Here is a 13,529-nt window from a genome sequence, read left to right on the forward strand (position 1 = left end):
GCAGCACTTGTTGTGTTTTCCCTTTTTTTTCCTTTCTTCGTTTTCTTTTCATCAACAAACCGCCCTGTCCAATCCCCATGCCACCCACAATACAACCGACCGACCCTTCTATTGCGTGCGATTTTCCACACACACGCAGTATGTGAGCCTTTCCACGCACCCCTCCCCTCCCCACCACCACTCTTTCCCTTTTTGTTGTCGATACCGCAGAGCCGGCGCATACACACAAAACACACGGCGGCGGCATGTTTTTCCACCGCACGCTTTTCGTTTGTTGTACACCTGTGTGTGCGTGTGTGTGTGTGGGGGGGTTGGTGTGTGTTACGAACTTTTGACAGCTTTTTCCCAGCACGCACACGCCATCGCTGTTGTTGGTGGATACGTTTGCTTCTGTGTTTGGTGTGATATTGTTTGCCCACCACCAAACCCACCACCCCCTGGGAGTCGCTACACTTCCTGCCAGTGTTTGGTGTGCTGTTTCGTACGTGTTTGTTTCATTTTTCACCAATGTGGCGTGAGCCTGGGAGGGTGATTCGGTTGTAGAACGGGCGGAGTTTTCCAGCTGGGCGGGGGTGGTAAATCAACACACCCATTTTCCTCTTGCCTTTGGCCCCACCGCCCTTGACAGAGGCTCCGGAAGCAACGAAATGGTGCGATTGTCACTGTTTCGTGACCTCAATGAACAAAAATCGATCGAAACGTTTTTTTTTTCACCACCTCCGCCAAATGTTGCCAGTTGGTGAAGTCGTCCAAACCTGGCCCGATGCCTGGAGCGGTCATTTTGATTTATCTTATCAACCGAACGTGGCCATCATGATTGACAGACGCGGCATGATTTTTCGGGGCCGCCAAATGCGCGCACCCCGTTCGATTGATAACGCGTTCGGCTCTGATAATGCGTTCAATAAACATAAAACACAGACGGCCGTGTCAGCCACAGCCATGCAGCTCGCAGGTGACCCGGACAACACGGCAGCGGCATTCCTTCGTGATGAAGGAGAGAAGCGAAAGAAATGTTTCTTTCTCGCATGAAAGATGAAAGAAGATCCCTGAAAAGAAGCTGTTAGAAACGTTAGACGTTGCATTCGTCGCTTCCCTGTACCAGTTAGGAATCGCTGTACCCACACCACCCGAGAAGTTCTTTTGTTATTCATGTGTTCTTTTTATTGATTTTTTGTTTGCCCGCCTATCGCTTATCGGAATGATAACACGTGGCGGCTGAAATTGATTAGAGACGCGAGACAGCTGCGTAACAGCGGGGTGCAGGTTCCCGGAAGTGTAGGACGTAGGTGTGACGTGTGAACGAACACAGACAACAGTTCCAGGGGGATATTTCATCGCCCAGGGAAGGATGAATCATCGCCGACACCTGTTTATTGGTGCTGAAGGGTTAATGTGGCAAGGATTCATATTGAGCCAAGTTCCGCTGGTGCAGTACGTACTGGGAAGGGTCGATCAATTTCCTTTTCTCTTTCGCTGTTTTTCTATGTTAGGATTTTGGGATATTTAAATGTTGCATTTAAAATGTTGCTTAATTAACGTTTGCATGTAAAAATGGCTAGCTGAAGAAAAAAACGAAAGAGATAGTTTATTTCAATTAGCATTCTTTGAAAGGTAATTTTTCAAGCTTATTAGCAAAAATATATCTACGACCTTGCGAGGTGCATTTTGTCAATTATTCAGAATTTCCTCGCCATGACGGAGAAAGACATGTGTGTGGTCATTTTTTCTTAGATCTACCTTAGATTGGTATCAATTCCTCCTCAGTTTTCGCCACAAAATTGTTGGAGTAGACCTTCTGCATCATATTTGGTCCAGAAAATGTTGACGGAACGCGGCAGGAAAATGTTGGACCGGTTCACGGCCTAGGATGTCATATCGAACTTCCGATCGCACTGAGTGTTGGCGTTATTGCTTGCCAGTCGACGCGATTTCTGCTTCCTGATATGTTTGCTCATGTTTTCCAAGTACTTTGTCACTGTTCAACCAGTTGCATCCTCTTCCCGGCCAAGCAAACGCAGCGATGTAGCGGCTTTTCCCTCAGTCTTCATCGTCAGCTTCCTTTGGAGCTTTTTGTCGCTTTGGAGCTTTTTGTCAGAGCCGTCAGGGCCATTCGGAACAGGGCTTGCTTTCGATGCACTGATTGTTGTCGAATTTGGTGCCGAGATGTTGTAGACGCCGTAAAAGGCTTATACGACGTCCAGAAACTGCCGTACGGAGTTCGTGTTAGACGAAGTTGCTTCACCCTTTTTGCAATCATGGTAAGAGTTCGACTGATAGTGATTGTCCGTTCAAATTTTGTCTGCTGGCTCTTGGGATACTATTATTGCAATTAACGTTTCGTTAGTGCGGATAATTCCATAAAAATTCGACAATTTTTTATATTATTTTTCAAACGCCTATAAATATTTATATGGAAAAAATGGAGTTCAAACAAGACCGAACGAATACTTCAGTAAAATACTTTCTTGTTATATTGTAGCTGGAGTACGGTTGAGTTTAGTCAAGTTAGAGCCTATTACCTAAACTCTGCGAAAGATTATTTATCACTTTCACTACTAATTAATCATACCATCTCCGGAAAGCAGGTACAGTAGAGCCCCTCTTCTGTTCCCAATTGGTAGTTGTAGTGGAATGCTGGAATGTAATTGATTTAGTTTTTCCTTTCTGCACCATAGCGTACACACACCTACCTAACCCTCCCGCCCCACCACTCAAATTGAATCAGCCCATTACATTACGCTTAGTTCAGTGACTTGTCCATCCTAATGGCCGGCAAGATTATCAATTAGGGATGGTGTGTTGGTGGTAGTGGTACATCTTGCACCCTTTCTACGCCAGCGAGAAGAAGGCAATAAAGTACAAAACAAGGCCCCCCAAAAAAAAAACCGGAGAAGGGAAATAAAGGAAACGTATCATCGAGCCCTGATGAAACAGCGAATAATCGGTGGATAATATACCCCTCCCCCATCCCACCGGTGGACGGTGGAAATTGATTCCCATTGGGTTTGTGTTTTGTTTGTTGGCCTTTTTTGTTGTTTTTCGCTTGCTCATTACTTTCCTTACGTATTATGAAACAGATTAAGAGAACCACCCTGCACCCCCCCCCCCTCCCCCCTGAAACGGACACACACACTCGTTCACACTCGATATGGGCTCGAACAAAAAAAGTGAAGTCTGTCTCACCCTCGAGGAAAGCACCAACCACCCCTTCACACCGTTTTTTGGTGTGGGTCTGGGGTGGGCGGCCTGGGTGCTACGTTTTTTTCTTTCTTTCTTTTTTTGTATCGCTTCCATCCACCCAATCGCCCATGCAGTAGCAGAACATATTTGTTACGCATGAAATCGCGCATAAACACCTTTACCCGGGGGTGAGGGTACTTCTATCTTCTTCGTTTTTTTGCCGCCGGTTTTTTGTCTCGCTTTTTTTTAAGCCAATAAACTGACCGAGTTGCCGGGGGTGCCCTTTTGCACACAAGGGTGCGTGTCCGGTGCGCTGGCACTGCCTGCCGCCCTGCTGCTGGAGTATGTATGCCCGTCGAGTGGCCATCCAACTTCGAATTGTTGTGAGGAGAGCCGGTGCAGGTGAAAGTACTCTTTGCAAGCCGGGGATGGCGTGCGAGGAGAAGGAAGAGAAGCGTGTGGAGTAGCGCCACCAAACTGTCCTTGAAAATATTTAACCCAAAAAACATCGGAGAGCCGGTTTTTCAGCCAAGTCGTCGAGATGTTGAGAAGGGAAAAGGTTTGAAATTTACGCGAATCGCGCGCTCAAGCCGCCTGTTCATGCTGACGTGCCATTTTGTTGTTTTGCTTACAAACCGGTCAATGAACGCCGCCACCACCACCACCACCACTGTAAGAGTTGCCCGCCACTACAGCCCTATTGTGTTGAGAAAATGGAAAACAAAAATTCCAATCCACTCTAGCAGCAAAAAATAAATAAACCGGGTTGTACGAAGGGAGGATGCTTTGGTGTGTGACACATTCCAACCGAAGCACCATCGGTGGGCTCATTTTCTATGTCATCGCACCCCGTCGTTGGCCACTTATCGGACACAAGGGGCAGGCGTTTGGCATTTGAAATGGTGGAGTAAAGTAGGCAACAACAAAAAACCGTAGTACAAATGATGTTGTAGATCGGCAGCGTACGATAAGTAAGCCCCCCCGCGCCGGCTGGACAGTGACAACACTCAAAATGGTTCCATTTTTTTCTGCCGAATTTTCGGTGCTCGATCGAGTGACATTGTTCTATAAACGATTTTTCCTTCGCCACTTCAATCTACCGACGGTTGTTACGAGTCGTCGAAGGCACTATTTGAAGTGTACCAGCGTCCACAATGGTCGTTGGTTGGTTGTCAATATTGCTTTTTAGCCGATTATGACTTTTTCCTCACACGTCTTTTGTATCAGATTGTCAGGTTTAGCCTGTTTTTTTTAGTCTTCAGTAGGTAAATTTGAATTTGATTTTGAGTATTGGATGCAACTGACACATGTGGGCTGGTTGACCCAATCGAAAAAGCTGCTAAACCGTGCTAGTGTTGGTTTAAGGATATTTTTTTCTGCTACCACTTTACTTCCACATTACGTTTGCTTAGTGTGTTTCACTGATTTTCTATTTGGCTCGACGAGGAAAAATTTTCCATCAGTTTCCAATCTCTTAGGCACTACAATGGATTAGAGCAGCGGGCGGCGAACCTTTCGAGTTAAAGGACCAAATTTAGCAATTGATCCAGAACCGCGGGCCAGAAGAATGCACTGTTTGCATTTTTTAAATATTTCCTCTTAAATGATTATATTATAAAACTTAAAAGAATTAACAAAAAAACATGAATAGTCAAGCAATACGATTGGTGATAGTGTTGTGTTGCTGCGATCATATCACCCAAGGTTTAAAAAATGGTAATTCCTATCACAAAAACTAATTGTACAAAATTATTAGTTAAGAATCGGCAACAGAGTGCACAAAAGCAGCAGCGTGATCAGTCAAAACAAAAAAGCAAGAGCAATATTGCTTCTTCGCATGGCGCAAAAATGATTGGAGCTATTCTGGCGATGATTTAAAAGCCTTTACGATTGAACAATAATCGAGTAGTAATTATCAAAATGTTTTAAGTAGCAAAGCCATTCCTCCTGAATAAAACAAATTGCTTTGCGGACAAATAATGCCATGTCAGACAAATTGATAACTGATTCCTTATGAACAAGCTATTATACAGTCGTTGTACTCATAAAAACAACAATCATACGGGGATTTTGACCATAATGGTAAGCCCACCAATCCATATTACGATAATACAAGTTGAAAGACGGTGTGCAATGTCATACCAAAACGAAGTTCAGTGATTTCAATAGATTCTTCTCATCTTTCAAAATCAGGTTAATCCTTTGGTGGGCTGGATTGAATGTGATGGCGGCCCGCCGGACTTTACCGCTGGATTAGTTCATATAAAAACCCATCTCTAAACTATCCTCCCAATCGATCGAACAAAATTCGTCAAATAAAACAAATCTTCTTTGTGCGATTTGCCTAAAAACCCATCGCCACCCTCGGTCTAACTTTCTCCCGCGAAAGCCATCACCTTTTTTTTTGGGGATGGGTGGAGGCTAATTCGTACTTTCCAAGCGGGAAATTCCCTTCCCAAATTGCATTTGTTTTGGTTTTTTTTTTGTTTCACCTATTTCGACCGACGTCCAAACCCACCCACGCCCCGCGGGAATGGTGGAAACGTAAAGCAGCAACCTGCTCGATGATGATGATGATGATGAAACTGTTTCCTGTTTTCCAAAGCACCACTGCTGCTGGAAGCTATCACTCGAAGCTTTTCTTAATGAACGGAACCGTTTAAAATATTCCGAAATATCCGGCAAGCGGAGGAGGAGGGAGCGACGTCCACCCACTGGCTGCAATTGCCATCACCGATGACTGACCCTCCCGCCCCCTTTAAGCTATGGCATATCACATTTCACTGCGGGAAATTGGACCAGCAAACAACAACAACAACAGCAACTAATCTGTGTTCTACTCTCGCGTACTCCGCCTGCAAGGCTGCAGCAGGAACCTGCGGATAGAAGGGGGCTTTCGCTCCGATTTTTAGTAGAAAATAATGACATATTTACATTTGAATGGTTGCAATGCGCCCGGCAGGGGACTGGGGCAGAGGTACAGAGTGAAGAGAGTGTACCACGGTGTACCCCGCCACTTGTGGATGCTGTTGATACGATTATTATTGTACCTTTCTCACGGTTTCATCGAGTGAAAATAGAGGCACTAGTCGGGGCACGCCTCTCTTCCCCGTGGCGTGTGTTAGTTGTTGGTGGCTCGTGCAGCTGGGAAAGAGACCAGATTGAAGGGAGGGGGTGGGGGAGGGGGGGGGGGGGTAGAGCAAAGAGAATATATTTCAAACAGTGTCAGCCGCACCAAAGTAATTAAGTTTAGGAAAAGCTCGGAAGAGTACAGCAATGAAATTGAAAAAAAAACTAGACTTAGTGAAAGCAACCCGTCAACAGCGCAGCATTAGCAATAGCTGAAGGGAATGTAACAACGGTGAGCGGGAACTGGGGAGTGGTATGTTTGTGTGTGTGTGTGTAATAGCCGGGACACAAGCACAAACGTTAAAATCAACAACAGCCACCGGGGGATGGGTACGCCGGCGCTACAATTAACCTATTTGCTTGAGATTCTGCCCGTCCGTGTGCTTTTTTTTCTTTAAATGTGAAATGAACCATAAATTAATCGCAAATTTCAATAAACCACCACACCTAATCTAATTGACGTTTTCTTCCTCTAATATTTACCCATTACAAACAGCGCTCGTCATTTGCAAGGAACACGGATTTCGCGGTCGCAATCCAGTCGTCGCTACGCCCGCCCAGAGAACGGAGAAGGCGAAAGGATCGATCCTCGTCCTGCTACAGGACGCAGGAGGAGGTGGAGAGGAGAAAAACAAGAAGCCGCGTGGTAGCCGCGTGCCGCACATCCTGCCCTGCGCTGCTGCACTGGCAACACCAGCAGCATGATGGCCGATACGTCCACCAGCAACGGTGGTGTGGCCGCCGGGTCGCCCTCGGTGGTGGGCGGTGGCAGCGGCGGCGCCCTCGACCCGAACGTCATCCCCCAGTGGAAGAAGGAGCTGATCCAGCGGCGCAAGAACCTGGCCAAAACGATCGGTGCCGTCGCGACACAGGTGCACGATTCGGCGTCGACCGTGGCGGCGGCCATCTCGGCTTCCGCCTCGTCGCCGGTGCTGGCCCACCCGCGCACACCGACCGGCGGGTTCCCCGTGGGCAGTCCGTTCTATGCCGGAACGAAAGGTAAAAAAAAAACGCTGGCAAATTGTTCAATCTTAATTTATTTGGGTTAATGGTCGTATGTATGTATCCATGTGTGTGGTATTACATGTAAATAGAACAATTTTTTTGTTTTTGGTGGATCATATTCATTCTGAAATTTCTTCGTTATAAATCCATGTTTTCTCTCGATATGATAACACATCGAAATGGTGTAATATTGTCTACTGACTTTAAATTAACGTTTAAATTTAAATTCATTTAACATTTAAATTCTCCATTCAAAAGTTAAGCTCAGAATTTGGAAAGAATTAACGATTTGCATACTTAGTGCAATAAACATATTTTGTGTTGTTCTTCAAAGGGCTACATTAAAATGATTGAAATGAAATCATTTTGTTTGTTAATTGATGTGATCGATTGCATAATTTTTCGTTTTAAAATGATACATGCTTCCAGTTCCATGAGACTGCAATTCATATTCACTTGTTTCAAAACACTCTGAGTACTTCACCTCTGATTGAGATTAACGTTATCGGTCCACTACAAACGACGACCGACCAGCAAAAAAATCTCTCGCAATGAGCTCATCGATTCGTAGACAAACATTAAATCATACATGGTTGGCTTTTGCGCTACTTCCCTTCTCGTGCATAATGTGTGTCGGATTTGGAGGGGGGGGGGAGGTTTTTTCGATGCTGCTTGCAATTACATGACAATATTTCGTGCCTGTCGCTGGCCCCCATTATTATCTCTGTGGAGACTAGTGGTGTGCTGCCTGGAGTGCAGCCACGACTCCGTTCCGAATTCGGTTATTTGAAGTAAGATTTCGACTCTGGTAAAGTTACGGCTCCGGAGTCGTGAGGAGTCGTCCGGGGGCATTTCATTTCACGGTGTTTTTTTCTTTATTCATTTTGCTTGTGCATTTTTTAAACACGCTCCGGACGACTCCGAACAATGCTGGACGATTCCGGACGACTCTGAACGACTCCGGACGATTCTGGACGATTCCGGCCGACTCTAGAAGACTTTGAACGTCTCTGGACAATTTCAAACGATTCCGACTCCGGAAGACTCCGGACGACTCCAGATGATTCTGGTTGACTCCGGATGACTCCGGACGACTCCAGACGTTTCCGACTCCGGTCGGACTCCGGACAACTCCAAACAATTTAGACTCCGCACGACTCTGGACGACTCCTGATGATTACGGACAACTCCAAACGATTCCGAATTCGGACGACTCCGGACGACTCCTGATGATTCCGGACAACTCCAAACGATTCCGAATTCGGACGACTCCGGACGATTCCGACTCTGGACGACTTCGACTCCGACTCCGGTCGATTCCCGCCAACTCCAAACGACCTCAACTCCGCACGACTCTGGACGACTACAGACGATTCCGGATGACTCCAGACGATTCCGGATGACTCCAGACGACTCCGGGCAATTCCGAACAGCTCCAGGCGATTCGAAACGTCTCCAGATATTGCTGGGCGGATGTACCTCCCGGAATTGTTTTCGACAATTTCGGAGTCGGATCGGAGTCGTCTCCGGATTTTTGCCAACGCTACCCATCGCCGGTAGAAACCATTCACCAGCAAACCTGCTGCACTGACTCATGCATGTGTCGATAATGTATTGCCTTCAGTAATCCCTGTTTTATTTTTGCTCCACTCCAACTTTCTACCAACCCTTTTACTTCTCTGTCGCCTGTTAAGCCCTTTTTGCGAAGTGACTGCGCCGCCAAACTATTGATCCTTTGCAAGGGCTCGCTTTGCTTTCGGAGGCAAGAGACAAGAGTGAGGTAAGGGGGTCGGGAAGGGCGAGTGTCGCGCAAGTGTAACACAACGACACACAGCGGGCCGTATACGGTGTAGTGATAAGAATCCGTCACATCATGTTTGTTTTTGCTCTTCTCCCGGGTGACGGCTTAGCGGCGATTATCTTATCGAGCGGGGCGAGAGGGCTCACTTGGATGTAGGTTCGCTTCATTGCCTCCTCGGCTAAGCGCACATTATTATCAGATCCTCCCGGTAGCGGTTCTGACCCTAGGTTTGCAAACTTGCGCGTGATAGCGGTGTGTTGATCCAAGGGTCGGGGTGGGTGGTACATTTCTGCCAGCATCGTGAGTTTTTAGATCAAGTGCGGCTACTACACGTTGTTGAATGGATTTACTGTACCTATTTAATTCCTTTTTTTGCGTAAAGTCCTACGCGGTTTAAAAGCGCAGCCTATTACAGGCTTTTGAAACTTACCTCGGTCCTATTCAACCTTGTAGGAGCCGACGCATCGATCGAATAGACCACTGGAGCGCTGCAATGTTTCAATGTTACTTGTTTATAACAATCCAGAATCCTGCCCTTGTACCTGTTCCAACTATCGATCCCCTCACAATCCTTAAATCAACTATCGCAACAACTCAGAGATTAACCTTTTAAACAAAACTAATTAGGAAGTGTTCTGTCTCTGCTAACAACTGGCGTCCTTCACATACCCCCGTCCGTGTGGGGTCTAAAACAAGCGTTTCATTTCATTGAGCGCGCGCACTAAACGTGTCGTCGATTTGTTTCAATTTACTACTGGTGACCTAGGCGAACCGGTGTGCAATTCCCGCCCCGTTGCAAAATGTCGTCGAAATGTCTTCGTCGCCGTCACGACGGTGGCTTCGACCTTCGCACGTACCAAAACACATATGAGTGGCGCGATGTCCAACCGAACAGCATTGGCTCTGGGGGGCGCGCACTCCGGCCGGTTCAATTCTACATTTTTCCGTTTGTTTTCTTTTTGCTGCTGTACTTGGATAAATAAACAAAGAGAGGCAGCGAAACTCAGGTGGACGGCGGTCGAATGGACCCCCCGTTCCCTCCGATTGCCTTCGGATAGAAAGTACGAAATGGAATTTGCGCTTGCTTTGACTTCGAGCTTGCAATTAAATTTGGAGCTCGGATTTTCCGCCACCACCCGGTGCTCTCCGTCGTCAACTCACTTCACTGTTGGTAATTGATTATGCATTTTTTGGAACAATGTTGTGTATATGTGCGTGTGTGCTTTTTTGTGTGTTTGGTTTGCGTTCGAGAGTCGCTGCTTTTCGATGGTTTTTGGTTTTAGCTTTTGTTGTGCAGCGCGCGCAGCCCGACAGCATTAGTGATCTTTTTTTCTTTGTTTTTAGTGCTGTTGGCACATTAGGTTTATGGCGGTGCGCGCGATGGTGTGCCACATTAGTATAGCAGGATATCTTTCATGTGGTGTGTGGTGTGACGGTGGGGGCGCACGCTCATTAATTAGATGTGTTGGGTGGACTGGTGACCAGGGGCAAACTCGCGTCATCAAGTGTCAAGCGCACGTGGGGAGGGAGGCACAGGGAGGCACTGGTAGGGAAAAATCCAAAGTTCTTCTGCTGAGTGTGATGAAAAATTCATTAGCAGTGGGAGCCTTCCGAGTATCAGTATCACGGGGAGCTTCATTAAAATTCTGGGAAGAGCGGTGTGCTGCTCTGGCATGGCCAATTTAGTACACGAAGAGGTGTGTTATTTGTTTTAAAGTAAATTAAATTAAGCCACACTTAACCCATTAGTTGGGGGTAACTGTCGTTGGTAGTTAGGAGTGTAATTTTTCTTTTTTTTTACTGAATTCTTACCAGTCGATTGTTGCTTTTTTGCCTCCACTTCGACGCAGATTTCTTCTATTTGTCATTTTTGTCAATTGTTTCATAAAAAAAAACATGTCTCTATTTCCATCGAAGTTTCTGTTTAACAATAGAAATCGCAAAGAAAAGTAAATTTCATTCGCGTTGCGTTACTTTCAATTGATTCAATCCAATTGATCTTGCGTTAAATTGTTGCTTTTTGTCATCCTTTCCATCTCATCCGATGCATAAAACCAAACCACCTTAAAGACAACCTGTCCCGGTTTGGTTTGATTTCGAGAGTCGCAATATGTGGACCGCGCATGCTTAGAGAGCTCTCTAACACCAGCCCCATGCAATAAAAGCAAAAAAACCCATCACAAAACCAATGCAAATTGGTTGGGGCATGCAAATGCTCTTCACTCTGCGTGTGTAGTGTGTGGCAATCGGCCTTTTTTTTTTGTTTTCGCCGCTGTCGTTGTATGTTGTGACAGTAAAAAAGCAAGCAGCAGTCTGCATGGGCGCGCAGATGATTGGTGAAGCAGGGAAAACGAGGGGGAATTAGTTTTATTTGTTATGCAGCGTTTCGCGAGACGCGTTCATATGCAAATGTGTGTGGACGCGATAGGATGTGCCATGTGTGTTACGATTGTAGCAAATCAGTGGCCGGGGGGGGGGGGGGGGGGGGGGGGGGAAGGCAATAGTCGAACCGAAGAAAACGATGTGATGACGAGGGATTTTCACTTTATTTTGTTACTTTAAAACCTTTAAAACTGTGCCAGTGATCAACGGAAAGCAAGAGAGACACATTCAGAGAAAGAATGTTTGTGATGCGTGTTTGGGTCGCTGCCGTAGCATTTCTACACACTTTTTTCCTACAAATCTCAATCGATGCCATCGCTCTTCAATGGTGCAAACAAAAAATGCTGTACTAAATTTGGCATTCAATGTGTTTGCGGCAACGACGAAAGCATTGTATTCCGGGTAAAAGGGAGCTACGGCTTACCATCACACACACATACACACTTATGCATACATTGGAGCAACAACAACAAAAAAGCACATAAACTCACGCGATTAATCGGATGTTTATTTGTTTGGTTCTGTTGCTCTTTTTTTCGTTTGCATTAAAAAAAGTCTGCGTGCGCAGTTTTTGTCGTCTTGGTGCTGGTTGGTTTGGAAAGCTGCGTTATTTGCCGCTGCGTAAGCAAAATTGTCCATTTTTCCCATATTTCCAGCGCTTTTGCTGAGCTGTCCATCGCACCTTTGTACGGTTATGGTAACCATTGTTCATAGGTTTATCGAAATGCTTTAATTTAAAATAAGATAATAAAATGTGGAGCTTCTTTTAATTGCGTTTCTAATAAACGGTGCCTTTCAAGCAGCGAACACACATGGTGCAATTGAACGGTGCATCATTTGAAACGTGATCATCTCCTACTTGCTTCAAACACTATGTAAATGGGATAATCAGGAAGGAAAATCAGTCCCAGATAGTGCCGGACTGCTGAGCTAAATGTTATGTAGTATTACGCTAGTTGTCTAGCAGCTCACCGCCTATTTTCCATTGCTATCTTTTCTTGGGACGTTTGTTTTTTCATCGTCCCTTACACAAAGCCTAGGCTATTGGGTGGACATAGAGAACGGTCCCATAATGTGTTTACATTCAATCTAAAAATAAAAGAAGTACAAATACGATGCAAAACACTATACATTTACACAAAAACTCTTCTGGTTTCCCTATCATTGAAATCGTTCGAACGAAGTGTAGCGATCATAACAAAACCAATAACGTTACACATCCAACGATAAATTATTCACTCAGAGTTGCGAAATTTTGGTTCTATTCTTCTCACTGGGAAAAAAACGTGTGCCTACCCTTCCGTTCTGTGTTCATTACCCCAGCGGTGGCGAAAAACTCATTCATTCTGGCGCTCGTTGGAGATCGCTTCAATGAACCTGTGCTCCCCAGAGCGCCCCCCACACAGCATCGCCACCGCACAGTGTCGTGCTGCCCTATGCTGCCAAAGCCAATGAACTCAACCAGCGGTACTTTGATTTATGTTTTGATTTCATTTCTCTCGCTCATGCGCGCTTGTGCTGGAGATGTCTTGCTCACGCGTCTGCCCAGGTGCACACGATCTCGTCGTTCTGCTTCGGCGTGTTTTGAACGAACGTTCGCAATGGAGCAACGCCGATCGTGTGCTATAAAACGTTAACCCTCATGCCGGCTTCATTATGGCAAATTGTTCGTTAAAATATTTTTGTTTTATTATTTTGATCATCTTTATTGGATTTCATCATCCTATTGGATTTAATGGATTTTTTTTTCAATGGGAATAACAAATTCCAATAGTAACCTAGTAACCTAGTAATGTTAATGTCTAACTTTTTTTTTGTATTTTATGCCATAAAACAGAGAAATTAATTGTTTTATGAAATAAGCGTATTAAGTAATACATCTCAGACATAATGTTTATGCTACAATGGACTTCTAGTAACCACTAATAAATGTACAGCACAAGCTACGTTATCAAATCGAGTGTAAACATGGAACTTAACGAAGAAATTCATTTGTTTGTGGTTTGTGTCTCGGCTAGTTTATAGCAAA

The 13,529-nt window shown here is 45.4% G+C and overlaps 1 protein-coding gene across 10 annotated transcripts in view; it reads left to right on the forward strand.

Moving 5' to 3' along the window:
* The window catches only part of LOC5667753 (homeotic protein female sterile), a 66,898-nt gene that overhangs the window by 3,393 nt on the left and 49,976 nt on the right, over positions 1-13,529 (forward strand). For all 10 annotated transcript variants that reach the window (XM_061642889.1, XM_061642892.1, XM_061642893.1 and 7 more), the window contains one exon: positions 6,809-7,311. In XM_061642889.1, coding sequence (XP_061498873.1) covers positions 7,014-7,311 — 298 coding nt within the window. In that variant the 5' untranslated portion in view covers positions 6,809-7,013. The remainder of the gene's footprint in view (positions 1-6,808; positions 7,312-13,529) is intronic.

Source organism: Anopheles gambiae, chromosome 2, assembly GCF_943734735.2.
Source record: "Anopheles gambiae chromosome 2, idAnoGambNW_F1_1, whole genome shotgun sequence".
NCBI classification, from domain to species: domain Eukaryota; kingdom Metazoa; phylum Arthropoda; class Insecta; order Diptera; family Culicidae; genus Anopheles; species Anopheles gambiae.